Source organism: Xylocopa sonorina, unplaced genomic scaffold (genome assembly GCF_050948175.1).
Source record: "Xylocopa sonorina isolate GNS202 unplaced genomic scaffold, iyXylSono1_principal scaffold0014, whole genome shotgun sequence".
Lineage (NCBI taxonomy): Eukaryota > Metazoa > Arthropoda > Insecta > Hymenoptera > Apidae > Xylocopa > Xylocopa sonorina.
Genome location: NW_027490090.1, coordinates 2879274 through 2905861, shown reverse-complemented (window position 1 = coordinate 2905861; position 26588 = coordinate 2879274). Strand labels below are relative to the sequence as shown.

Below are 26588 nucleotides of genomic sequence, written 5' to 3'. Positions count from 1 at the left end.
TACCGTGGAAGGTTCTACATGGTAGCCAGAAAATACGAACCCTTAATACAGTTCACAGGAGGCTCAAGCAATTTTTTATTAAAACCCAACAGTTGTGGCATTAACTCAGCACAGCAACAATTGCAGCCAAGAAAAGCACAACAACGATTCCAACCAAGTACATGCGTATCGACTACCAAGAACTACATTTCTAAAACGTTGAAAGGTTCTACAAGGTAGCCAGTAAATACGAACCCTTAATACAGTTCACAGGAGGCTCAAGCAATATTTTATTAAAACCCAACAGTTGCCATTAACTCAGCACAGCAACGATTGCAACCAAGAAAACGCGTATCAACTACGAAGAATTACATTTTTAAAACCTTGAAGGGTTCTACAAGATAGCCAGTAAGTACGAGCCCTTAATAGAGTCCACACTCGCAACGATTGCACCTAAGAAAACTCGCATCTCGTACGAAGAGCCGCTGTTCTCGCAGTCGCGTCTGTTCCCCCAAATAAATTCCCATAAAGCAACATTATTGGGCTAGCCAGGTTGCGCGCGCGCGCGCGCTGCTCCCGTATGCGAGCCACGAAGCAGCGGAGCCGAGTGGTACGTCATTCGCCCTGTCGCTAATCAGAACTAACCGCCGACGCGTGACCGGAATATCGGTCGATCGTGAAGGAGGAACGAGTTGGAAAACCGCGACGGGACCGGGCGGAAGACGAGGGGGATGGCGAGGATCGCGGGAGCAGCCATCTTTCGCGTCTCTCCCTTTCACCAGCCACCCCATTTTTCCGCTTCTGGCATGGCCGTCCGCGAGCGAACGCCTCGCGCGAGCAATTGCGGGCAATTAGACTCGCTGAGCGAGCTGCGAGATGCTTATCGGGATCCTCCACTTCCGGGAGAGGTGGCGCAAGGTTTTTGAGGTGGTTTCGAAGCTTCTGATTGGGGGATGGAGCCTCGTGGAGGATTGCAAACTGTAATATTTAATTGTACGTAATGTAGATGTAGATGGATTTGCAATTTGTGGCAAAAGTAGTGGAATTTTATTGATTGGAATTGCAAAATTGAGGGTGTTGCTTCTCATTGGTCCAGAGAATTATAATATTGAGGTTTGGCGAGGTTAGAGAGAGAATAAGTTGGTGTCTACTATATTGAAACAGTGGAGCACTAAACAGGTGTTACTGTCCCTCTAATGGAAAGTTTCTAGTTAAGGTATTCGAAGTTTATTATTAATTAGAAGCACCAAATGAAGCACATTAGTTCTCTGTGGTCCTGAACATGCTAGTACTCAAATATGAGCTCATTAGAGACAGTTTAAGTAGTGGTTTACTACATTAAAACAGTAGAGCACTAACCAGGTGTCATTGTCCCTTTAGTGGACAGTTTCTAGTTAAGGTATTTGGTCTTAATTATTAATTAGGAGTATCAAATGAAGTGTATTAGTTCTCTGTGGTCCATAGAATGCTATTACCTAGATTTGGAGACATTAGAGCTACATTAAGAAGTGATCTACCACATTAAAACAGTGGAGCACTAAAACCAAATGTCACTGTCCCTCAACTGCCAACAACAGCACCCCCACCACGCTTCAAATTTTAATTCCAAGCCCCCATAAACCTTCACACATCCAAATCTAACGTCTGACGAGTGTTTACGTGACTCCAAACCGGAAGTCCACTGGTTTTCCCCGCCACAATCGAAGATCCCACTTCTACAATCCAGTAAATGGAACTGTAGAGCATAGTGTCAGTAAAATAAGAGGAGCAACGTCGCGTATTTCGTAAGTAGGTTCGTCTAGCAGCCGATTAGCCGAGCGGAAGTCGATAGCCTCTATCTCCCCCCTTCAGAAGACAATACGTAACCGCGGAAGCGAGTCGAGAGCAGATCAATGGGCAGCTGAGAGTTTATGAATTGAAATTTCTCAATGCGAGCACGGTCGCGACCCCGTGGCCAGGCGAGTGACGTTCGACGGGATTTATCGCGCGCGATTGCGGAGGGAACTGGCGAAAAAAAAAGGAAAACGAAAGAAGAACGTCAGATTAGACGTGGCGTCGGGTTAAGAGCGCCGCTCGAAACGCCGTTCATTAAATCGCGACACGTCATCGTGGCGCTCCTTTGTCCCCGTTCAATTTCCGCTCGCTGAGCCGATTTCCTCGTTTTCGCTTGGCGAGCAGATAAGTGAAAGCTCCTCTGTTTTCTCTTGAAAATTATGCGATTTGTGTGTATTTGTGGGTTGAAGTTAAAAATTGAAGCTCGTCAATTTTTGCTTTTGCTTTTTTAAAATTGCTGTGTGTGTGATTTGGGAATTTTGGAGTTGAGGAATCTTTTGAGTGATTCGTTGATGTTTTTGAATTTTTTTAGGAGGATATGGGTGTGTTGGACATTTTGAGATTTTAGAATTTACTTTGGTTTTTTTCTTGGAGAAGTGCATTTTAGGCAATTTTGCTTACTAGAGAAGAAAATTTAATATTATTAATTAACCATGCAGGATTTTTGCAAATTTTTGGAAATAAATGAAGGAGAGGACCACCATGTATATAAAAATAATTCTAGAGCTTACAAATTTTATATAAAAAATTTTTTTAATTGAAGAAAATCGAAGTTTAATGAGAATTTGTTCGATTTTCGTTGGACGATCGCAGGTAATTTTCGATCCACCATTTACATGGCGACGTTTACGCTATTTCCCAAGAATATTATTGGAGCAGAATCTTGGCGCGATCGCGGAGTGGCTGTGCGCGCGATAAAGTCTCCAAGTAATTAGCCCGATGTTTACACAGTTTAACGTTTCCCTCGTATCTTTCCTTCCCACCACGCCGCTCAATTAACTTACGGCGCACATAATTAGTCCTCCTGGCTCTCAGTAAGCGGCGACACCCTCGTCCCAACCGTCGCCATCTTGCCAACTTCTCCACGAAAGTGCATTTCACTCTTCTTTGCATTTTTCCAAACACTCGTTCGTTTTTAGAAAATTCTAGTCAGATGAAAAATCGTCAAACCTCTTATTAATTAATTATTTTGCTTTATTTGAGACTTTCATGACTCAATTTAAGATATTTTTCAGTATTTTCATGGACTTAAGTCCCTATATATGGCCATTGCAGTTCTTGCAAGTACTTGTTATTTTTTAAAAAATTCTACAAAGCTGAAAAATCGTGATAAATGTTGGTAATTAATTATTTTGCTTTATTTGAGACTATCGTGAGTTAATTTTAGATATTTTTCGGTATTTTGATGGACTTAAGTCCCTATGTCTCGCCATTGCAGTTACTCAAGATCAAAAAATGTGTTTACATCAAAATTGCGTAGAAATTTAGTGAAAAAATTGTAGAATATTAATAAAAATATGAAAATGCATTTTTATAGAGCAAAAATTCGAAATATACCTGAGAAATTAATTAAATTTCCTCGTTAAATTGTTTGAAATGCACTAAGCAAGTTAAGTCACGACACCAGCGACAATTATGTCTGCTGTAATCATTGAATTGCCTCGAATTGAATGAATCGTGTTATTATAGAAACAAGCGTTGACGCGAGTGCGTGTCGAGATTCTAATTAATCAATTAGCTGGCAATTAGCACGCGTTTCCTCTGTCGTTGGACAGCACCATTTAAAATATTGAGCTTGAAGCGAAGAAAACTAAATAAAATACCCAAAATTTGGTTCACGTGAGTTACAGCTTCGAAAAAAAATCCCCAAAATTTTGCTCGCGTGAGTTACAGTTTTGAAAAAAAAAAATTTATAAATTAAAGTAAAGAAAGCTCAGTAAAATTTTTGAAATTTTTTCTCATCAATTGCAGCCTGAAAAAAAAGAAAATTTGCAAATTGCTGCGAAGAAATCTAAGCAAAATTCCTCAACAATTGTTAACAATTCTCTTCTATCCTTTCAGCATCTCATCACTAATTCCTCTGCCAGAATAACAAGCCAATTACTCAATTTCCTATGAAATTTCACTTGCTTGCAGCTAATTTCGCTTGTTAAACAGCGCAAGGACGAAGATCCGTGGATCTCGCATCGAGCAAGCGACTGGTGGAGACGAGCACGCTCTGGGGAGCAGCTTATTCATAAGATTATTTCCCATTTTCGTCATGACGCGGCTGTATCGTTATTTAAGTTTTATATTAAAGCGCGCCGCCGTTGGCGAGCCTTTTGATGAACGAGCGGCGCGTGTCCTGATTCCCTCCATGGCTCGCCTAAACGTAAGATATGGCGCTCGATCAATTTTTCATAAACCCGCGTCCGCGCCAGCGGCGCTCGAATTTCCGCGAGGCGACGTCGAGGGGATTCGCCTTGCTTTTGTGTCGTCGCGACGACGATTCTGCCCTTTTTCTTCTTCTTCTTCTGCTTCTTTTTCTTCTTCTGCCTTTTTCTTCTTCTGCTTTTTCTTCTTCGACTTGTGGAGGCTCTTCTTCTTCTGCTTCTTCTGCTTCTTCTTCTGCTTCTTCTTCATCGACTTGCAGAGGCACTGTCTACTTTGATGTTGCTTTTGTAGCTTTTAATTCGATAGAGCTTTTGGTTTGGGGCAATTCTTCTTCTTCTTCTTCTGCTTCTTCTTCTTCTTCTTCTTCTTCGTCTTCTTCGCCTTCTTCGACTTCTTCGACTTGTGGAGGCATTGTCTACTTTGATGTTGCTTTTGTAGCTTTTAATTTGAGACAGTTTTTAGTTTGGAGGAAATGATCGAGTGTGATTGGAAGTTCAGAGGGTTCAGCATTTTTTTTTTTAATTTTTTAAGCTTGCTTTCTGTGTCCAGAATTTTTTTTTAATTTTTTTAAGCTAATTTTCAGACAACAAGAGCAGTTAAAGGGTCAATTACTTCAAAATTTAGAATTGTAGAGGTTTCAGTATTTTTCTAAATTTTCTAAGAAACTTTTTTAACAGTTTTTCAAGTGTCAATAATAGTGAGAAGCTTAATGCTTTTGTGGAACTAAGAAACTAAGAAGCACAATTAATTCTGCTAATATTATTGATGTCCAAATGTGCTTTGTAGAAAGCTTAGAAAACTTGGAAAAAACGCTGAGAATCTTCAAAATTGTGGACCAATATTGGTACCAAATACCTCAAAAAAAAAATCTCAAATAATCTCCCAAAAATCGCTGATCACCTCGAAAATTGCAAACCAATACTGTTACCAAATGTCTCGACCTCAAAATAAAATTCTAACCGTCCCAAAATCTTTCCAAGTGCCTCCACCACCCACCACCACTCAAACTCATCAACCAAATCAATCCCTCGCAAGCGATACGAGATCTCGCGACGCAATTCTCTTTTAATCAACCCCTCGAACCATCCTGCAGCACCCACGCATGTAACATAACCGCAGTGGCACCCCTGGCGAACGGAAACCGTCACCCATTTCACTCTCCCCCTCTCTCACTCTCTCTCTCTCTCTCTCGCATCCACTCTCGTCAGATCGCAAGACGAAGGAGCAAGAGAAGGTTGCCAGGCAACGACAGAGGGTTTCTCTCGACGGTGGTTGCCCAGGCAACCTCAAACCGTCTCCCCTAAATATTCTCTGGCCAGAGAAGTGGCAGGAAGAACTGCTCGACAGCCTCGTCCCCCAGGTGAGGAGAAGCTGGTTAATTACTAAAGCGTTTTAATCGTCGACGAAGTTTCTAGAGCCACCATCTCGTCTCTAAATTACAACCCCGCCAGTCTGCTCCGCGAACTTTTCGAAAAGAGGGTTGGTTGGTCGATTGAAATCCTCGCAGGGGTTGGATCGAAGGTCAGACGCGTCCTCTGGCGGCCATCGCAGCCTGCTCGCTAAATAACTTCGCTTAACAAGGTGCCGCCGCCGCTGTAAAAAGATTACGTAAGCGGTAATGGCCGCCAGCTCCTCCTAAATTCGCCAGGGACGCGTCAGGAGGCGGAGGAGCGCGAGAGAGCGTCGCGAAACGCGGTGGGGACCAGCAGAGCTCGCTGGCGGGGGTTAATTTTAATTTCCTAATTTTTTGCCACCCCCCAGAGCAGCTAATTTCCACCCTAGAAGAGAATAGATGTAATTACTTAACGCCTGGCAGGCTCTTATTAAAAGAGGATCGTGCCCTCGAGGGCTGGAGGGGTGTGACGCGGCCCCCTGGTGGGGCAGACGTCGAAGGAGTGGTGGATTCGAGTCGCAACGATCACTAGGAAAGGGCCACACTGTTGTCGTTGCTACACCGTCCCTGAGAAAGACGTACTGCTCGAGAGAGAGTCGCTGCGCGCCGTCGATAATCTCCTCAGCGCTGGTCCAGGAAAAATTCAGGAGACGAGGCTCTGGTTCCTGCCTCGTACAGGGGTGGTTTCCCTCTGGATGGAAGGGAGGAGCCATCTTGCGGCTGGTTCCAGGCCAGCCGCCAATTGATTCGCCCCCACCAGAGCGCGGACGCTCGGTTTGCTCGAAGGAAGGGGCGTCGATTCAATTCCAGGGTGAAAAAAACGCCACTCCAGGCGGAGTCCCGTGCGGGGACCATCTGTTCTCATTGGCGGAGAACGCGGTGGCACCCGTGGACCTGCTGGGTGGGCAGCCAATGGGGCTGCCACTGGGTGGCGGCTCGAAACCAGTTTGGCCTTCGCTGACAGAGGGGAGACGTTGACTTTGCTCGCCTGCCAGATAGTGCTGTGCCGTTGGCTCGTGCCGTAGTGGGTTCCCCAACACTAACAGGTCCCGTGGAATCCCTGGGACCATCGCGAGATCCGTCCTGGCAGCGGCTAATCCGCGCTGCCCTCGCGAACAGCTGATCAGTGTTGCTCGCCAGGTGTTTCGTACAGTGGTTTGTTCCTTAAGTGCCCTGGTGACTTTGCGAACGATGCGTTCGAGGTTCGAGTGATGTCGATAGCATCCAGAGACGGTGTTCCACCAAGGATTAAGAGACCAGAGTGCTCAGGACTGTACAAGAGTCCTTTTCGACCATTTACCCTTAGCTAGGATGTGGACTGACTCTGTTTGTGGCCTCGATAAAGCTTTCTAGACGTGTCCAGAGGAGAGCAGCGAGTAAGAGAGAGGAGAGACGGTGCCATTGGATGTGACTCTCTCCGACGGAGAGGCTGAGAGTCGTCGAGTTGGTACCAAACATGGTCCTGGAACCAGGAGGCGGTCTGTCCTTCCCACTGCCTCCTGGTAGCGGCTCCGCTGGCTCAGGTGGGTCCCTGCTGACCCCTGCCAGGCTCTTCCAGAGGGCGACACCCGTGTTTCCGTTCCATTTGACGGGATGGCCACCACATCATCCGGTTCTTGGCCAGGTCCAGAGCCAGGTGCAGCAGACGATGCAGGCGCAGCATCAGGCGGCTGCTGCCGCCGTCAGGTTCCTCAGCCATCATCATCCGCATCATCCGCATCCTGCGCTTGGCAGCCACTCCCTCGTGCCCGCGATAAGCAGCCATCATCCCAGCGCGCATCATCTTCATCATGCTGGCGATCATGTTGACGAGGACGACGAGAAGAAAGGTAAGTCGTGAAAGAGAGAATTTTTGTTGTTGGACCAGTCGAACCGCGCAGGGTTTTCGCGGTTTTTTAATTAATAAAGTCACGATAATCTGCGGGACTTAAGAGTTTTGGCGGCTTTTTAAATTAGTGGAGTCACGAAAGTTTGGTCTCGTCGCGATGGTTTTTTCTATAGGGCGATTTAAGAGTTTTGGCGGTTTTTTAAAGCAGTAGGAGTCACAAGAGTTTGGTCTCGTGCCGTTGGTTTTTCTATCGACAGATTTAAGAGTTTTGGCGGTTTTTTAAATTAGTGGAGTCACGAAAGTTTGGTCTCGTTGCGATGGTTTTTCTATGGAGGGATTTAAAAGTTTTGGCGGTTTTTCTGTTTAATGCAGTCACGAAATTCTGCTCTCGTGGCATTGATTTCTTTATGGAAGCACTTAAGAGTTTTGGCGGTTTTCTAATTAATGCAATCATGAAAATCTGATCTCGTTGCACTGATTTTTCTATCGACAAATTTAAGAGTTTTGGCGGTTTTTTAAATTAATGCAGTCACAAGAGTTTGGTCTCGTTGCACTGATTTTTCTATGGCCAGATTTAAGAGTTTTGGCTCTTTTTTAAATTAATGCAGTCACGATAATCTGATCTTTTGGTACCCGTGGCGACGGTTGGTTTCGTCGAGAAATTAATGGAATCACAAATATCGCGATTATTCCATCTCGTAGTACAATTTTTGTAATTTAAGTCTGTCGAGAGATTTAATAGAGCAATAATTCCATTTTACACTGAAATTTTTATAATTTGGTTACAAGTTAATTTTAAGTCCATTTCGAGTAAATTTCTGTCACGTTAAATTGCAAAAAGTGAGATAAGAAGTGGTTGCTTGTTTATCTAATTTCACAATTCTGTGGTAGAATTTTTATAATTTGATTGTAAGTTAATTTACAGTTCATTTATTCCATCTCATAGTGAAATTTTTATTATTGCTCGTGAGTTAATTTAAAGTCCATTTCGAGAAGGTTTCTGTCATTTTAAATTAGAGAAAGCAGATAAGAATTGATTGGTTGTTTATCTAGTTTAATATTATCTATTAAAATTGTTGCAGTTGTTTATTAAGCACTGAAAAATAATTTAAACAGAGAAGAGATATCGTTTTTAGAATTGTAAATATAGAATTGCTGACGTTTCATTTGTTTAACAACGCAGCAATTTTTTCTAAGTCTCCAGTGTGAGAGCCGCTTAAAATCAGAGAAAATGCAAATGATAACAAGAACTAGCATTACAATCTTAATTTCATTTCTGCTCTATCGATTGTGACTGAAAATGTCCCTTTAACTGAGATACTAGATAATTAAATGTAAATCAGTGTTAATTTGCAAATTTATTTGCAATTACTCTGTAATTTGTTACATGGATCGAAGAAATTGTCGTATGTTATGAGAAACGGTGGAATACTTTGATTAGAGGGTAGAATATTGGGTGCAACAACTTTGGGTGCTGCAATATTGGGTGCAACAACTTTTGGTGCTGCAATATTGGGTGCAACAACTTCTTTGGGTGCTGTAATATTGGGTGCAACAATTTTGGGCGCTGCAATATTGGGTGCAGCAAATTTGGGTGCTGTAATATTGAATGCAACAACTTTGGGTGCTGTAATATTGGGTGCAACAACTTTGGGTGCTGTAATATTAAATGCAACAACTTTGGGTGCTGTAATATTGGGTGCAACAACTTTGGATGCTGTAATATTGAAGGCAACAACTTTGGGTGCTGTAATATTGGATGCAGAAACTGCAAAATTGGGTGCAGCAACTTTAGATGCTGAAAAATTGGGTGCAACAACTTTGGGTGCTGAAATATTGGTTGCAGCAACTTTTAATGCTGAAAAATCGAGTGCTTAAATATTGGGTGATATAATATTGAATGCATCAACTTTGGGTGCTGCAATTGCAATATTGGGTGCAGAAGCTTTGAGTGTTGAAAAATTGGGTGCAACGACTTTGGGTGCTGAAATATTGGGTGCAGCAGCTTTGGGTGCTGAAATATTGCTTGCAGCAACTTTGAATGCAGAAAAATTAACTACTTCAATATTTTGGGTGCTACAAAATTGGTTGCATCAACTTTGGGTGCTGCAATATTAGTGCAGCAACTTTCAATACTGAAATATTGATACTGCAATATTAAATGCAGCAACTTCGAGTGTTGCAATATTAGATGCAACAACTTCGAATGCCAAAATATTCCTTACAACAACCTTAAGTGCAGTAACATCAAATACAACAATTCTACATGCATAAACATTGCCCAAACTCGTACAAAATTAAAAAATTGCTACCCAATTCCATACATCATACACTGCAACATTTGCTGCACTAAATGCATCAAACATGGACGCATCATTCGCTGCAACATTCGTTGCACCAATTGCATCAAACATCGACGCATCATTCACTGCAACATTCGTTGCACCAAATGCATCGATCATCGACGCATCATACACTGCAACATTCTCTGCAGAAATAGCATCAAACATTGACGCATCATCAGTCTCAGCATCGAATGCACAGTGCATTTGCAACATTTACGTCTGAGACGATTCTGTGCTCGACAATTTCGAACGAACGATCGGGAAATGGTCTACAGGGAGTGTCGTAACACGGTCAATCATAAGATCGTTGCTGACGAGCCCCAGGGATCGCTTACACGGTTATCCCCAATCCGCAACGCCCTTTTTCCACCCTCCTCGACAGGAATCACGTTTCGTGTGCGCGAAATCGAGGGTGGAAATCTGTTTTTTACGTGATCCCATTCACGTCCCTAACGCTTGTTTATGCCTCGAAAGGGGGGCGTCCACTTAACTGGTTCACCCTTCGCGATTTCTCGCGAGAAATCGTGCGATTCAGCGTCGAGTTGCGAGTCGTTCGTCGCTGAAACAGAGAAACAGAGAGCAGACTCGCGCACGAGGCGAGACTGGCGAGCCTCGACACTGTTTCAGCGACGATTCTCTTTCTAATTCCGCTAATGGCGCGCGTGGGCGAGACTGCATATGAGCAAGTTAACTAATGAGCTCCAAGAGTGTTTAAGATAAACGTGTCATGTCTGACAGCCGTGAGAGATCTGCCACACCAAGTGTTTCGCGAGCGCGCGTTTCGACGAGGCTTTCGTTTGTGCTGGCTGAGCCGTGGGTGCACCCATGGGTGCTCTGTCATCTGAGATATTGGACAATTTGGTGTCTGATTGGGCTTAGGAATTTTTTAAAAGAAGGTTGAGTTAGGTTAGCTTCGATTTTTGGAGAAATTGATATCCTTTTTTATTTTTTCTCTGCGTTGGCTGAGCTGTGGGTGCACCCATGGGTGCTCTGGAATTTAAGGTATTGGGCAATTTGGTTTCTACTTGGGCTTAGGAAGTTTTTAAAAAAGGTTGTTATTGAGAACTTCGATTTTTGGAGCAATTGATGTTTTTTGTAGTGCTTTTTGGCGGTCAATGACCTGTGGGTGCACCCATGGGTGCTCTGTCGTTTGAGATATTGGGGAAATTAGTTTCTAATTGGGCTTAGGAATTTTTTAAAAGAAAGTTGGGTAAAGTTAGCTTTGATTTTTGAAGAAATTAATATTCTTATTTGTTTTTTCTCTGCGTTGGCTGAGCAGTGGGTGCACCAAAGGGTGCTCTGTCACTCGAGAAATTGTGCAAATTGGTTTCTAATTGTGCTTGAGAATTCCTTAAATGAAGGTTAAGTTAAGTTAGGTTCGATTTTTGAAGCAATTGATATTCTCTTCTTTTTGTTGTATTCTGCTTGGCAATTTTTAAAATTGTTTTCCAAGAATTTTTTTGTTCGAGAATAATCGTGGGAGCAATCGAAATCGGCTGATCGATAATTGAGCGTGGTTTTCATTTTTCATAATCGTTGCTTTCGACTCTGCTTGGCAAATTACGCGAAATTTCGTATTCGATCCTGCGCGAGCAATTAATTCCAAGGGACTGTTCACGTCGAGTAATTATTGTGAACTGATTATAGTCCACGAGGGTTATTGAGTTATTTCAGTAATAAGGATAGTTTCAGGAAATTGATTGGCTCTCGCGAAATGATTATCCCACAGTTTACCCTTTTTCTCAACAATCTTCCACCGAATTCAGTTTAATCAAAATACCATTCCTGGTTGGTCGCATTTTTCCCTGCCAGTTCCACGTTTACGAGCACTTACGACTGTTACGATCTAGCGTCGCTAATTGTAGGCTGAAATCAGCGTGATTGCAATTAAGACCTCCAGACGATATTATTTAATCAACAAATTGTGTAATTACACAATTGAACGCGTGGAAAATTGCGAGAATTGTTTCCTGCGTTGCTGATGACTCTTGCGACACTTGGTGTGCAGCCTGTGTAATTTAGTTAACTCTGGATTTGTAATATTGGCTGTAGAAATGTTGGGTATTGCAGTGTTGGATGTAGGAATATTGGGTGCTACAATGTTGGATGCTTTAACATTGGGTGCTGAAATATTGGATGCTACAATGTTGGATGCTTTAAAATTGGGTGCTGCAATGTTGGATGCTTTAACATTGGGTGCTGCAATATTGGGTGCTACAACGTTGGATGCTTTAAAATTGGGTGCTACAACATTGGATGCTTTAATATTGGGTGCTACAATGTTGGATGCTTTAACATTGGGTGCTTTAACATTGGGTGCTACAACATAGGGTGCTACAACGTTGGATGCTTTAACATGGGGTGCTACAATGTTGGATGCTTTAACATTGGGTGCTACAATATTGGGTGCTGTAACATTGGATGCTGCAATATTGGATGCAGTAACATTGGGTGCTGTGGCATTGGGTGCTGCACTATTGGATATAGTAACATTGGGTGCTGCAATATTGGGTGCAGTAACATTGGGTGCTGGAAAATTTGGTGCTGCAACTTTAGAAGTTATAATATTGGTTGCAGCAACTTTGGATGCTCAAAAATTTGATGCTACAGCTTTGGATGCTGCAAAATTGGGTGCTGCAAAGTTGAGTGTTGCAAATTTGTGTGCTACAAAACTGAGTGCTACAAATTTGTATGCTACAAAATTGAGTGCTCCACCATTCTTCATCCCAATATTAATAACTACAAAAGCAAATTGAAAACCCCATAAATACAAACCCAAAAGTCCCAAAACCCCAAAACCCAAATTAAAATCTTCAAAGAGCACAGTAAAATTTCTCTTAAGCACAAACGTGTTATCATCTGCTCGAAAGAGAAACGACTATTGTGCGCAGAGTTATCAGGGCTCTTAATGAAGCGATCCGTCGATTGTTTATCCGCGTTGAGCGACGGAATTCAGTGATTCTCTCTTTATTAGCTGCGCTAATTACAGCAAATACGTTATTGGGAATTAACGATCGAAGGAGCGGTGACGCTCGATCAGCGACAGCCGCTAATTAATATTCCGCTCGGGGATTAAATCCAAATAAACTCGCGAGAAAGTGGTCGAAACGCTTCGCGAGAAACGACGCGATCCGACGCTCCGCTCGAGTCGAATCGCGTCGGTTCCAACGCGAGACTCGCGAAGGCTTCTGTAAAATCGAATTCTCGAATAATTTTCTCTTCTCGACATTTTTTTTTTTTAATTTAATTAGCAAATTTTTCAGAGAAATTGAGAAGAAAATTGAGTGAGTGTGTTTTAAAAATTCTTAATAATTTGTGTGTGGTTTTCTTCGAGGGAAATGTTGAAAATTGTGTTTAACGGATAGTATTCTTAAGTTCTTTGAGTGGAATTTGTACTAATCTTTAGTGATTTTGCTTAAAAAAATTTTTGAAGGAGGATAAATGAAGTTTAATGTGAATGTGAGTGATAAGTGAGTTTCAAAAATTCTTAGCGACGTTTCTATAATTTCTTTTGAGCCGAAACTCAAGAAATACCTTCACCAGATACTACTCTTAACTTCTCCTCGCAAAACTTTCACAGATCGCTCGTAATTTCGCTTGGAACAATTTTCAAACGAAACAAGAACCGAGCCCAGTCTAAGCGTAACCTATAAGCCAACTTCAAAAATTCATAGCGACGTTTCTATAACTTCTATTGAGCCAAAACTTGAGAAATACCTTCACCAGATACTACTCTCAACTTTTCCTCACAAAACGTCCACAGATCACCCATTATTTCGCTTCAAAAAAATTCAAAACCGAAAAAAGCAAAATTTCCAATCTGAGCAAAGCCACGCGTGAACTTTAAAAATTCATAGCGACGTTTCTATAACTTCTATTGAGCCAAAACTCGAGACATATCTTCACCAGACAGTAAACTCAAGTTCTCCACGCAAAACTTCCACGGATCGTCCGTAATTTCGCTTGGAACAATTTTCAAACGAAACAAGAACCGAGCCCAATCTGCGCGTAAACGACGAGACGAGTCAATCGCGCTGTCTCGCAACTGGCGAGAAGCGTCTGTTTGTTGAAAACGCGGCGTCTCAGCGACGATGATGGATCTCGCGATCGCAGATTGAGACGTAACTCAAAGAAACGTTGATAATATGATTTATTCGAGCTTCCGTAAAGCGATAGCAAGTGGGGATCGTTAACCACTCGTTTTTACACCCCAGCTCCCATCGATTCATCTTGTCCATCGCTTTCATCTAGCTCGACAAATCAGTGCTTTTTCTGTCAACTAATGCCTGCTCGTTCCTTCTAATCCGAAAATAATGACAGGATGCCTCGACAAAGAACGCGAGCGTCATTTGGATGCCTCGAAACAAGAACCTCTTTTCTTTTTAATTCCACAACAAATGAACTATTATTGTTGGAACAAGAATAATGTTCAATTCTTTAGGTTTACATAATCTATATTTGTTTTGGAAATTTTTATTTAATTAATTCGCGTTGTGTTTGATTTTACAGATTTTAAATGAAAACACTGTAAATATCATCACGAGTATTGGAGGCTTGCAATTACATTTTGGAGGCTTAAAATCGTGTTGGAGGCTTTGAAAATAATCTTAAACCAATAATAACCTTCAAATTTTACTGTGTTCGATTTTACAAATTTTGAATAAAATTACTTAGAATATTAAAGTCATATAATCACGTTTTGGAGCCTTAAAAATCGCGCTGCAATCTTTAAAACAGAAAATTTTCATGTAATATTTCGTCTGTGGACGCAAAAAGACGGGGACGATTCAATCTAAATATTGTTCAACCCAAAAATAACCTCCAATCCCCATTGTGTTCGATTTGACAAATTTTAAATGAAAATACTTCAGACATTACCAACTACTAAAGACTTGTAATCACGTTTTGGAGGCTTAAAAATCGCACTGCAACCTTCCAAACTGAAAAATTGAATAAAATAGTTCCTCTGTGAACGAAAGAACACGATGTCGATTCAATTTGCCAGAGAGCGCACGCAAACGCACGAAAATTGTGGCAGTCGCGCGAGCGGTGGTAACGCCGTGACCGGTGTTACCGATGCAGGTGAGCGCGAGACGAAAGAGGCGTCTGAATACGCTCGAGAGGAAGATGGTCGGTCCCTTCGGGACCCACGGACCGCTTCGAGAGGGGGACTCGAGAAAGAGAGGAGTTTTGAAAAGGGACTAACGACCGGCAGTTAACGACGGCTCTGAAATTGCTGGTTTGCCCGCTGCATCCTCCACAACCGACGCAGCCGAGAATTATTAAACTGTAGTTTAGTTTAAATTAAGTTATTACCCGATGCGCCGTCCAGTTTTGTTTGGACGCTTTTCTACACGACTGTGACCCCTCGACACCAACCCCTGCACAAGATATGAGAGCCTTGGCTGCTTGCAGCATCCATCTTGCCTGATTTTCTTAACCTCCTGTGGGTATCGAGTTGCTGTCTGACAGTTTCTCGCGGCTGTTCCCCATTTCTCGATGAGAAACCGCGAAACAACGATGTTGGGTTCGAGAAACGTCCTTGAAATACCTACACAAGAATTTTTTGCAGCAATTATAGTGTTTTTTGTCAATTTGGACATTTTTATGGCTTATGACAGCAGATTTGCAAATTGGTCTCATATTGGGCATTTCTCGATGAGAGACAACGATGTTGGGTTCATGAAACATCCTTAAAATACATGTGCAACACGATATTTCGCTGCATTTGCAATTTTTTTCGTCAATTTGCACATTTTTACGACTTATGACAGCAGATTTGCAAATTGATCTCATGTTGGGTTCGAGACATATCCTTAAAACACCTGTGCAAGACGATATTTCGCTGCATTTGCAATTTTTTTCGTCAATTTGCACATTTTCACGACTTATGACAGCCGATTTGCAATTTGGTTTCTTATTGGGTTTTGATTATTGAATAACTAAGTGACATTTAGTGACTGAATGATGGTTTTCAGAGGGTTGAGTAGGTTTAAAGTGTTCTCTGCTTCTTTTTTTTTACTTTGCCATCAAATATCAGGGTCCACAGTTGATTTGATTGGAGAACAGGATTTTTAGATAAAGAACACGAATATTAAATTAGTGTAGTTAAAGTTTACGCTCAGGATCTGAAAGCTTCGCATGTTTTCAGGGAGATAAGATAAAAGCTTATGGGCTGCTCGATGTTGTTCTGAAATTGGAATCACGACATTCATCGACTGTCGCTTTCAACTGTTCGATTAACGATATCAGCGCGTTACGCAAGACCTTATCATAGAGTCTCGTTATATTAATAACCCACCAATAACGTGGTAGCTCGTTTTACCTTTATTGCCAGCGCAAATTGGACATCGCTTCTTGTGTAATGAAATTTGACTTTTTTTTTGTTTGTTTATTTTGTGGATCGTGGATTTGATTTTTTATGTTGATTGGTTAAATAAAAAGAATGTTGGAAGGTTTGACAATTTCCTAAGATTTTCAAATTTTCAGAGCTTTCAATTTTCTAAGCTTTGCAAATTTTTCAGAGCCTCCAATTTTCTAAGATTTGCAATTTTTCAATGCTTGCAATTCTCTAAGGTTTGATAATTTTCAGATCTTGCAATTTTCTAAGATTTGCAAATTTTCAGTGTTCACAATTTTCTAATCTTTGCAAATTTTCAGAGCTAGTAATTTTCTAAAATTTGCAAAATTTCAAAGCTTGCAATTTCCAAAGATTTTCAAATTTCCACAACTTGCAAGTGTTCCAATATTTGCACATATCCACTAATTATCAGTCTTAATATCAACATAATACAACACACAAGTACCGCAAATAATCGAAAAAGGCGATTAATTAAAGCAAAAACGGGGGGCCCCAGTAATCGTGGGGGCAGAGAAAAAAGTAATCACCCCCTGGCCTAATCGAGCACAATTTGGCCGTTGTCGTGCGGCGATCCTCAGCTTGCGATTAAATAGCTGGTACCTTCTGGGCAGTAACGAGTGTAGAAGAAGTAAGTACTTACTGGGAACGATACGGCTGACAGACCATAAATGCGCCACGTATTTATTTGCCTCGCTAATTGTCTCTGACGATAAGGATCTCCCTTCTATTACTTCCCTTGCTGGCTTCCTTGAAGCTGCCCCTCCCACGACCCCCTCCTTCGTCTCATTTCCTTCGAGACCATCGTGTCCAACTCCAAACGTGTCCCAAATACCCCTATCGTGCTCAAAAAAGCTCTGGTTTTCGTCAGAAACGAGTTACTGCATTTACATTGCGTCCACGTCGAATTTGGTCGCTATTGGGTTTCCATTTTGCCCTCAAATCTCACTAAAATTGACACACTTAACCATACTTCACAATTACAGTCGACAGAAATGAGGATTGCAAGCTGGTTTCGACGAAAAATCGAATTTTCTGAAACTGTGCAAAGTCTGCTCGATGAGAGTTGAGGCGCCAAGAGTTTGTAGGACTGTAAATGGATGAAAAATGAGTGGAAAAAGCGGCAGTACTGCGCGATGTTGGCTTCCTGGTTGGAATAGCAATCGCAGAAATTAATAACAGCCAAGTCCACCTTTTCCAGCCGTCCAGCCATAAATCTAAATTAAGTGCGAAGTATTAACGATCGTTTCTGGGAAGGCCAGCACGCGGCTGTCGCGTCGATAAAGATATCAGAACGGAATTGTTTCGCTCACGAAGAAACGCGGCTTCGAAAAGGGGCTTCGAAGAGCGTAATTGCCCGCGCGACGTTCAAATTGCTTCGAAGTCGATGCTGCCGCGCGTGCGCACGCGCAGAGCGTCTTCTAACCTCCTCTCGATCGTCACGTTTCGTGCTCGCGATTAATTGAATCCCTCCAGCGAATAATAACCGCGTCTTAGAATATTAATTGGACGAGATGCAACAATAACTGAGTTTCGCAACTCTGAAGAGTTGCGACATTGCATCGAATGTTGCAAATGCAGTGTTGGCGATTTAAATACCAAAGAAAGGGCAGAGAAGGATCGAGTTGAGGATAAAATAATGATTGTTGCGATCGAATTACTCAATAAGAAGTCTCTGGTCTTCTTGTTTTGCATACTCTTGAAGTCACTAGAGTGTGGGGTTTGAATTTTGTCAGATAAATTGGTTTTTTTATTGGAAAATTAATTTGTTGTCGTGGTTGATTGTACGAAAATGTGTTTTATGGTGGCTTTGATTGATTTTGGGAAGCAGTTTGGTTTTTGCTTTTGAGGGTTGTGTGAGGAACTCTTGGTGAACGAACCTTAGCTTCAAATGAAGCAAATAAGATGATCATAAGGAACGTCGATGAGAAATTGTCGTGTTTGATTATCTAAAAAGATGTTTCTTGATATTTCTGATCAATTTTGACAGTCAGTTTGGTTCTTGGTTTTGAAGTTATGTGTTAGAAACTCTAGTCGAACGAACCATAGCTTCAAATGAATAAAACGTCCTCTCATCGCAGTGGAACGTTTATGGTGACAGAAATTCTAAAAGAACAGCTCAAAATGAACGCGAAACAAGCGTTTGAGGTTGCGTGCCGCAAAAAACGAGGCGTCTGGGACGATCGCATTGAAATTTCCCGCGTCAATTTGAATTCCTTCGGTTCGAGAGTGAAATACGAGATGCGAGCAGCATGGCGGACATAAACAGCGAAATAAGTCGAGCTGAAGCTGTGATTTAAGCCGCTCGATTGCGTGCACGTTCGATTTAGTTCGAGACGAGGACTGCGAAGGGAAAAATCGTGTTTTACGTTTCCGATTTAGCTTCGCATGCAAAGTAACCTGTTGCTGATTGTTCTTCAGTTATTGGTTAAGTCTAGAACTGCCTTTTGGAGGCTTGAAGAAATCTCTGAAAATTGCAAAATTAAAATTGAAAAAAGAAACTCCTAAAATAGAAGAAAATAGCCTAAATAAAATTAAGAGAAAAATCTGGAGAAATCTGAGAAGAAAGTAAAAACAGAAATCTCAAAAAATCTACCAAATTAACTCACCAAAAATTAAAGAAAAAAATACCAAATCAACCTACCAAAAATTAAAACCAAAATCTTCCAAAAATTTACCAAATTACCCCACCAAAAACTAACAAAAAAAATCTGAAAAAAATAAAAAAAAGCTTCAAAAATCCCTAAAAATAACAATACCACTAAATTTCGAAGCGACAAAGCGATTTGATCGTCAAAATTCAGTAAAATTTCAATGAAAGAAGGTATCGACCTCTCAGCCTCGACCATCGCCGCTGTGGAAGCCACTTTCTCGTGGCTGGTTTACTCCTCGAGCACTTTTCTCGCGATCATACCGCATAATTTTCGCGTAATTGTGCTGTGCTGCATGCGAGATCTAATAGCGCAGTTGTTTATCACGGTATCGAGCGGATGTGAATCACCAATCGTTTATCAAGCCCCTTCTAAATCGCTGCGCAAGTAGGCGAGACGCCATCTACGTTCGTTTATTAAATTCTGATTTCCTGGTGTTCACAAAACTGCGACAAACACTTCTCACTTAAGAAGAACACGATTTTGCACAAGAAAAATAAAAAAAAATTTTTAAACTCTTATTTTCTATTTTTTTAAGGCCACTTCCTGTGTCCTCCGCATCGACAGTTAAGCAGAATCCATTTTTCGCTTCGTAAAGTCAGTGAAAATGATTATTTTCTGTGGTTTACCTAAGAAAAACACGGTTTTTCACGAGAAAAGTAAAAAAAAACTATGAAAAACTCTTATTTCCTATTTTTTTAAGGCCACTTCCTGTGTCCTCCGCATCGACAGTTAAGCAGAATCCATTTTTCGCGTCGTAAAGTCAGTGAAAATGGTTATTTCCTGTCGTTCACTCAAGAAAAACACGGTTTTGCACGAGAAAAGTGAAAAAAAGCACGAAAAACTGTTGTTTTCTATTTCTTTGAGGCCACTTCCGGTGTCCTCCGCATCGACAGTTAAGCAGAATCCGTTTTGCGCGTCGTAAAGTCAGTGAAAATGATTATTTCCTGTCGTGCGAGTGTAAACTCTTTTTATCTATCCGTGGAGGAACATTGTTTTCGTGGTAATTAAATTAAAATGCTTGGGACGATTAGATTGAGGCACAATGGCGGCGTGCGTCGCTTAAGAACGAGGGAAGATTGTGGCAACAGTTGGACCATTGTTAACAGTTTTCTTTGGTTAAAGAATGGTCGTTGTTAACTAACGATGTTGGTCGAGTGAATAATAAATCGGGCAGAAAATGTCGAGATTCATTTGGAAATCTATTTTCTTCAATTTTCATAACTTTGTGCAATTTAAATGGGTCTTTAAAAAATTTGTGCATAATTTATTATTATTAAATTTTGATTTTTGGTATTTATTGGATCTCTTAATCTAAACAGAATTCTACCTAATTTAAATACAATCTAAGTAGAATTTATTATCATTAAATTCTGATTTTCTGCTATTTAATAATCGCGAGAAAAATTCATATACAGTGTGTGCGTTTTATAGGGAAAAAATGCATTTTATAGAAAGTGTATTGTTACTCGTGTTGGAAACGGAACTCGCAATTTATTCGCCTTATCAATTTCTCGAATTTTTCCAGCGATATCGCGGACAATTACAATAAACGTATAATAATAATTCTATCTCAGCGTCTGGTTATTTATGGCCGCTGATTATATAATTTAATACGCGGACGTGGCATACTTATTATCAACCCCTTCGCGTACAGCGCGCCCTTATCGCGCTCGTGGCAAAACGAGCTTGAGGAATTGCGGGAGATGCGGTCAGAAAGCTACGAACAGAGAATTGATTTAAATTATCGAAGAAAATTTCTAATTGCTGCTTGTCGCAGTATCCATTCGAATCAAATTTTCAATAACAGCGAGTAGCTAACTGGTTTGCATTATTGACAGTGGAGGCTTTAAATAATCCACTACGTTTGTTAATGTCGAGTTGTGTCAGTTCTAAGCACTTTTTTGAGAAACAAATTAGCAAAAATTTTTAACGATGTACTCATTTTCATTGTTGACACTATAGCTTTTAAATAATCGTCCTAAATAACAATTTGAACGTGATTGTAATTCGAGAAATCCACTATGTTTGCAAATCTCCAGTTGTGTCAGTTCTGAGCACTTTTTTAAAAAATAAATTAGCAAAAATTTTTAATACTGAATTTATTTCCTTCATTGACATTATATTGTTTAAATAATTGCTCTAAATAACAATTTAAACATTGCTATGACCCACAAAACCCACTGCATTTGCAAACATGCAGTCGTGTCAGTTCCAGGCATTTAAAAAAAAAATAAATTAGCAAAAATCGTTAACACTGCATTCATTTCCATTATGACATCATATACCATAAATAACCCTTCTAAATAACAATTTAAATGCAACAATAAATGAAAAAGCCCACCAAATTCGCAAACCTGCACTCACACTAGTCCCAAAAGAAGAACCAACGAAACTGCTCTCAATCCTCTGAATCCTGGCAAACCTCACAACAAAGTGAAAACTTATCCAGGCTCTTCGACGCTGTACGATTTCAATATTGGCGAAAGATCTCGATCACGATCCGCGATAAGCCTGAACATGCCCATCGAGCTGGTTATCGCGATCCCTCGAGCTCGCCGCGGTGCTTCTTAATTTGTTTACACGGCTGTCTGGCATCGTTAGAACGGAAAACAAGGTTGCTCAGCTCGGTTGGCCATTAAAGAACGCTCTCTGCGGGATATAATTTCTTCACCAAGCGATTATCAAAGTTCTTCGATCGATCGCGAGGCTTCTTCTTCTTGAAAAAAAAAAGAAAGAAGCAGCTCAGTCGAGTTTATTTTACATTTATTTTTGTGAACTGATGAGAGAGAGAGAGAGAGAGAGAGATTGGTTGAGATACAGTCGGCTAATCGAGCTGAAATCTCTGTAATTATAATTGTTCAATTAGGGCTTGTGTGATGAGCTTTGCGTTTCAAATGAGAGACGTGTTGGCTCGCTTTTCACTTAGATGATAAACATGGAAATCTGAAATTGGGATCTGAGATTATGTGTTAGTTGTAAATTGTGGGTTTTTTTTTAATAAATTAGTTATAGGAAATTCTTAACGTTTTTAATGCAAACGAGTTACTATATAATTTTATATAATAATTGTAAGCTTCAAATTTGTTAATTGTGCAAGGTTTAAGCACTCAGACTCTTTAAAACCTAGAAAAATAAATTTTAAATACCCAAATTTTCATATCTGAGAAGTAATATTTGAAAAGAAGTTGCTAGAAATAATTGTAAGCTTCAAATTTGTTAATTTTCCAAAATTCTCAAGCATTAAATTTCTCTAAAACCCAAAGAAACAAACTCTAACTAGCAAAAATCAATTACAAACCAATTTAACTCAAAGAGAGATCACAAAAACACACAAAAACAAACTCTAACTGAATCTGCCTAACAAAAATTAATCACAAATTAATTTCACCCAAAAAGGGATCACCAAAACACATTCTAATTCTTCGAATCCGATTCCTCGACTTCCAACGACCAATTCCCGCGCGTCAACCGGAAGCTTCCGCTTCCCTCGAACGGAAGATCGCCACGTCCACGAGAGCCGGTGTTCTCCTAATCGAACCACGATCTCCCAGTCGATTTAATTGGCGCGAACCGTTACAGTTTCGCCGGCAAAGCGACGCGAAATCGAGCAGGGGATATTTTAATTAGCCGAACACCGCGTCTCGAGAGCGTTCCTTATTGATTTATTGCCGATCGACGTTCAAACCTTTCCCTCCTCCTCCCTTCTTCGCCCTCCTCGCCCCCTCTCGTCCCGTTGGTTCCTCAATTTTTGTAAATTATGGCCCACCGACGCTGTTCGAGGCCTCGTAATTGCACACGTGCGTGCGCCATCCGGCATGGCGGAATAAATCGACGGTTTAATTGAAACGGCCTGCCTGTGCATCGCAATTTTTCGAGGTTATGGAAATTTTTAAATTTTTGGCTCCTCGAGAATCAAGGATCGACGATCGTTTTGCTAGAAAAACGACTTTATCTTGTCGCTCTGCACATGTTTAATTAAAGATACCGATCTGGAGTCGATATTGAAGTTTATTATTGGTGTGGAATTTTGAAGTTATGGAAATTTTTTAATTTCTGGCTCCTACAAATTTTTGGCTCCTTAAAATCGAGGATCGTCGATCGTTTTGCTAGAAAAACGACTTTATTTGTCAAAAATTGATTTCTAATTATATTAACATGAATATCGAATCTTCTGACACAAAAAATCGTCTAAAAATAAGTACACCGATTTTTAAATTAATTAAACTGAATAATAATATTTAATTGCTTAAATAGCAGCAATTTTTATCAACTCTTTGTCTATCAGCACTGTCAGAGAGGCAAAATAATTCTATTTCCATTAGACCACAGGTACTCTCTGTTATTAAATCGATCTCTCGAGCGATCGTCGTCGATCTCGAACATGTTAATTATCGATTTTTAAATTAGCACTTCGTATAGACGTTATCGCGATTAATCGGGACCTGCTCTCAGCTCGAGTTTCGCCTGGAAAACTAATTTCTGCCGCAGGATATTATAAAATCGCTCGATCGTTCGTAATCGCGGATCGATCAGAGGTTAAACTGATCGCTGTTGCTGCCTCGTTTACGATTTCCACGTCCACTCTAATGTTGCCAGTGTCTTGTTCGCCATTTTAGTCGACAATGGCCAGCCACAAATTGATTGGCCTTTTTTTTCGCGTTCTTCGCGTGGCGCAACTTTTTTTTTTTTTTTAGTTGGCACATTGCAGAGAAACTTGTTTGGAAAATCGAGCAAGGTAATTGGCAAATTGTAGCAATTGCTGGGGAATTTTTATTGGACTGAATTCTTTGGACTTGTTTTATTTGGCTAATTTTATTCAGAATTTAATTAAATTAAAAATAAATTCTAGCTTAGTTTTTTTGTGTTAATATAATTAGTGATTGAAGCTAAGAATTTTTAGTTTTTTTTTTTCTGAAAAGATGGAATTTTGATGCATGGAAAAAGAATCAAAAACTCTCGTTCAAATTTTCTCTTTTTAGTGTTAAAAATTTCTGCACGAGACGTTAAAATCGAGAGGGGTTGAAAATTAGTATGAACACTTCTGTCAACCAACAACTCATCCACACCCTCGAAAATTACACAAATCACTATTAAAAACCAATACCAAAAATTTAAAAAATAGATTACAACAAGCACAATTAATCTTCTCTCAAAAAGGATTACAAATCAGTATAACACTCCTTGCGCCCAAAATTAAACAACTCCCCATAAAAACCTGTAACAAAACCATGAAAACAAATCACAAGAGTCACAATTAGCTTTTTTTCTTTGGAGATTAAAATAAAGAGGGGTTGGAAATTCGAAGTTTCCACGGTGCTCGAAGCAACGAGAGCAACGAGAGAGGAGAAAAAAGTCTCGTCTGGCCGCGGAAAGGCACGAAACGAGGGGCCAGGAAGAAAAATAAACGGCTGCAGCAGCAGCAGCTCGTCGAGCGAGCTGGCCAGCCACGTAAAGGGTCTTCGCATAATATGGGTAGCCTCGTATCGGCGGCCTGCTGGCCGATAAGGAGCTTTTCTGATACGATCTACGAGCTGGCTGGTTAATTATATATTAATACCTTCGCGTGCAATCCTTCGCTGCGTATGGCGGACATTAAGGAACGAGCAGCCTCTCGAGGGGGTGGCTGACGAGACGTGATGCGTCTGAGGAACGAGAACCGGATGTGCCATCGATTCTTACTCTAACATATTACTAATTTGAATTTATTCGGAAATTTTTAAAAATTTTTTTCTCGCGAAATTTGAAGAATTTTTAATCTCAGAAATTATTTGGGAAATATTAAGAATTTTTTTCAAGCGAAATTTGAAGAATTTTTAATCTGAGAAATTATTTGGAAAATATTCAGAATTTATAAGAAAATATTAAGAATCCATTTTTAAAAATTTTTTATACTCTTTTGCATAATTCTCGAGGGTGTGGATGAGTCATTGGTTGCCAAGAGTGTTCTACTAATTTTCAACCCCTCTCGATCTTAATTTTTCTCAAAAAATTAATTATTCTTCTTGCAATCTATTTTTAAAAATTTCTGCTATTATTATTTACAGTGATTCTTAAATTTTCGAGGCTGTGGATGAGTCATTAGATGCTACAAATGTTATACTAATTTCCAACCCCTCACTATTATATTTTCTCTCAAAAAAATGAATTATTCTCCCTGTAATTCATTTTTCAAAAATTTCTTCTATTATTTTTTATAGTGATTCATAAATTCTCGAGAGTATAGCTGACTCATTGATTACCAGCAGTGTTAACTAATTAAGTTACAGAGTTAATGTCCCGTTTCACGATTCTCACGGCGCATAACAAACGGAAGCTTATTTATTTTAAGTTTACTCAACGTTCTACTCATCACAGAACCATCTACCATTTTTTTATTACCCTCCAATCTACCTTTTAAGTCAAATTCGAAGCTGTCACGAAAGATACGTCCTTCACAAGCTCTGAAAATATTTTTTTATTACTCTGCAGTCTACTTTTCAAGTCAAATTTGGAGATTTCATGGAAGACACGTTCTTCACAAGCTCTGAAAATATTTTTTTATTACTCTTCAATCTACTTTTCAAGGCAAATTCGAAGGTTTCATGGAAGATACGTTCTTCACAAGCTCTGAAAATATTTTTTTATTACTCTCCAATCTACTTTTCAAGGCAAATTCGAAGCTTTCATAAAAAATACAAAGCTCTTGTGAAAAATACCCCTTCAACTACGGATATTATTAATTGTAATTAGAATGACCAGCATCCTGTTTACGAAGGAAGCCTCCAGTTAACTGTTAATCTCGAGCAGCCATTACGGTGAACGAAACTGGGCCGATCGTGGCGCTGTTTCCGAAGGAATAAACCGGGACTTGGCGCACCTGTCTCGGATAGTTTCGTCGCGTGCAACAGCGCCGCCTCGCCTCTCGTTCTACGCTCTTTTTAATTAGCTTCCTTTAGTACGAGACATCACCGACGTGTTACGTGTCCCGTGTCTAGATTATATACCTTGTCGCGCGATGCTCGATAAGCCCACGGATACCTTAAATCACACTGCTGTGGTAGCTGTGGAACGTCCCTGCTCGCTTTGCGTGATCTCTGAGAAGTCGTGCGCGAATAAAAAGAGGGGAATTCGTGGCTGAAGAAAACGCTTTTCATGTTCTTTCTTAATAATTTTGCAGATAAGAGTTTGGATGGCTCGTTGAAAAATTCGTGAGAGAAAGTTGCAACAGTGGTTGTGGTCTTTTTTAATTATTTTTGGTATTTAATTCGAGAAGAAGTTGTATGAGAAAAATTAATGAACTGGAACTGAAGAAAACACCTTTGATATTCTCATCGCCTCAATAAAAGTTTGTCTGTCTATTTGAAAAATTCATAAGAAAAGGGACAGTGAAAATGATTTTTTTTTATTTTCATTCTTGATACTTAATTCGAGAAGAAGTCGTACAAAAATAGAAAAAAAATGATCTGGAATTGAAGAAAGCACTATTGATGTTCTCATCGCCTCGATAAAAGTTTGTCTGTCCCTTTGAAAAATTCATAAGGAAAGAGACAGTGAAAATGGTTCCTTTTTCTTCTTTTTTTTTGTATTATTTTTGATATTTAATTCGAGATCGTCGATGCCACGCCAAGAAGAATGGCGTTGGGGTAGAGAAAGAGAGAGAAGGAGAAAGAATGAAAGAGATAGAGAAAGAGAGAGAGAGAGAGAGAGAGAGAAAGAGAGAGAGAGGGAGAGAGTGGAAGAAGGGTTCGAAGCAGGGAGGAGCAGTGTAACCGGGCGTCAGGAGGATTGATGGCGTCTCGATGCAAATGCAGTCAGTCTGGCACGCAAGTAACGTATCCACCTACCG

General features: G+C 40.4%; 2 protein-coding genes across 2 annotated transcripts in view; both read left to right on the top strand.

The window, feature by feature from the left end:
- The window catches only part of LOC143431826 (facilitated trehalose transporter Tret1-like), a 352198-nt gene that overhangs the window by 4634 nt on the left and 320976 nt on the right, over nt 1-26588 (top strand). The window lies entirely within an intron of this gene.
- The window catches only part of LOC143431825 (uncharacterized), a 35531-nt gene continuing 15940 nt past the window's right edge, over nt 6998-26588 (top strand). Inside the window, exon 1 of the mRNA XM_076908776.1 lies at nt 6998-7407. Coding sequence (XP_076764891.1) covers nt 7035-7407 — 373 coding nt within the window. The 5' untranslated portion in view covers nt 6998-7034. The remainder of the gene's footprint in view (nt 7408-26588) is intronic.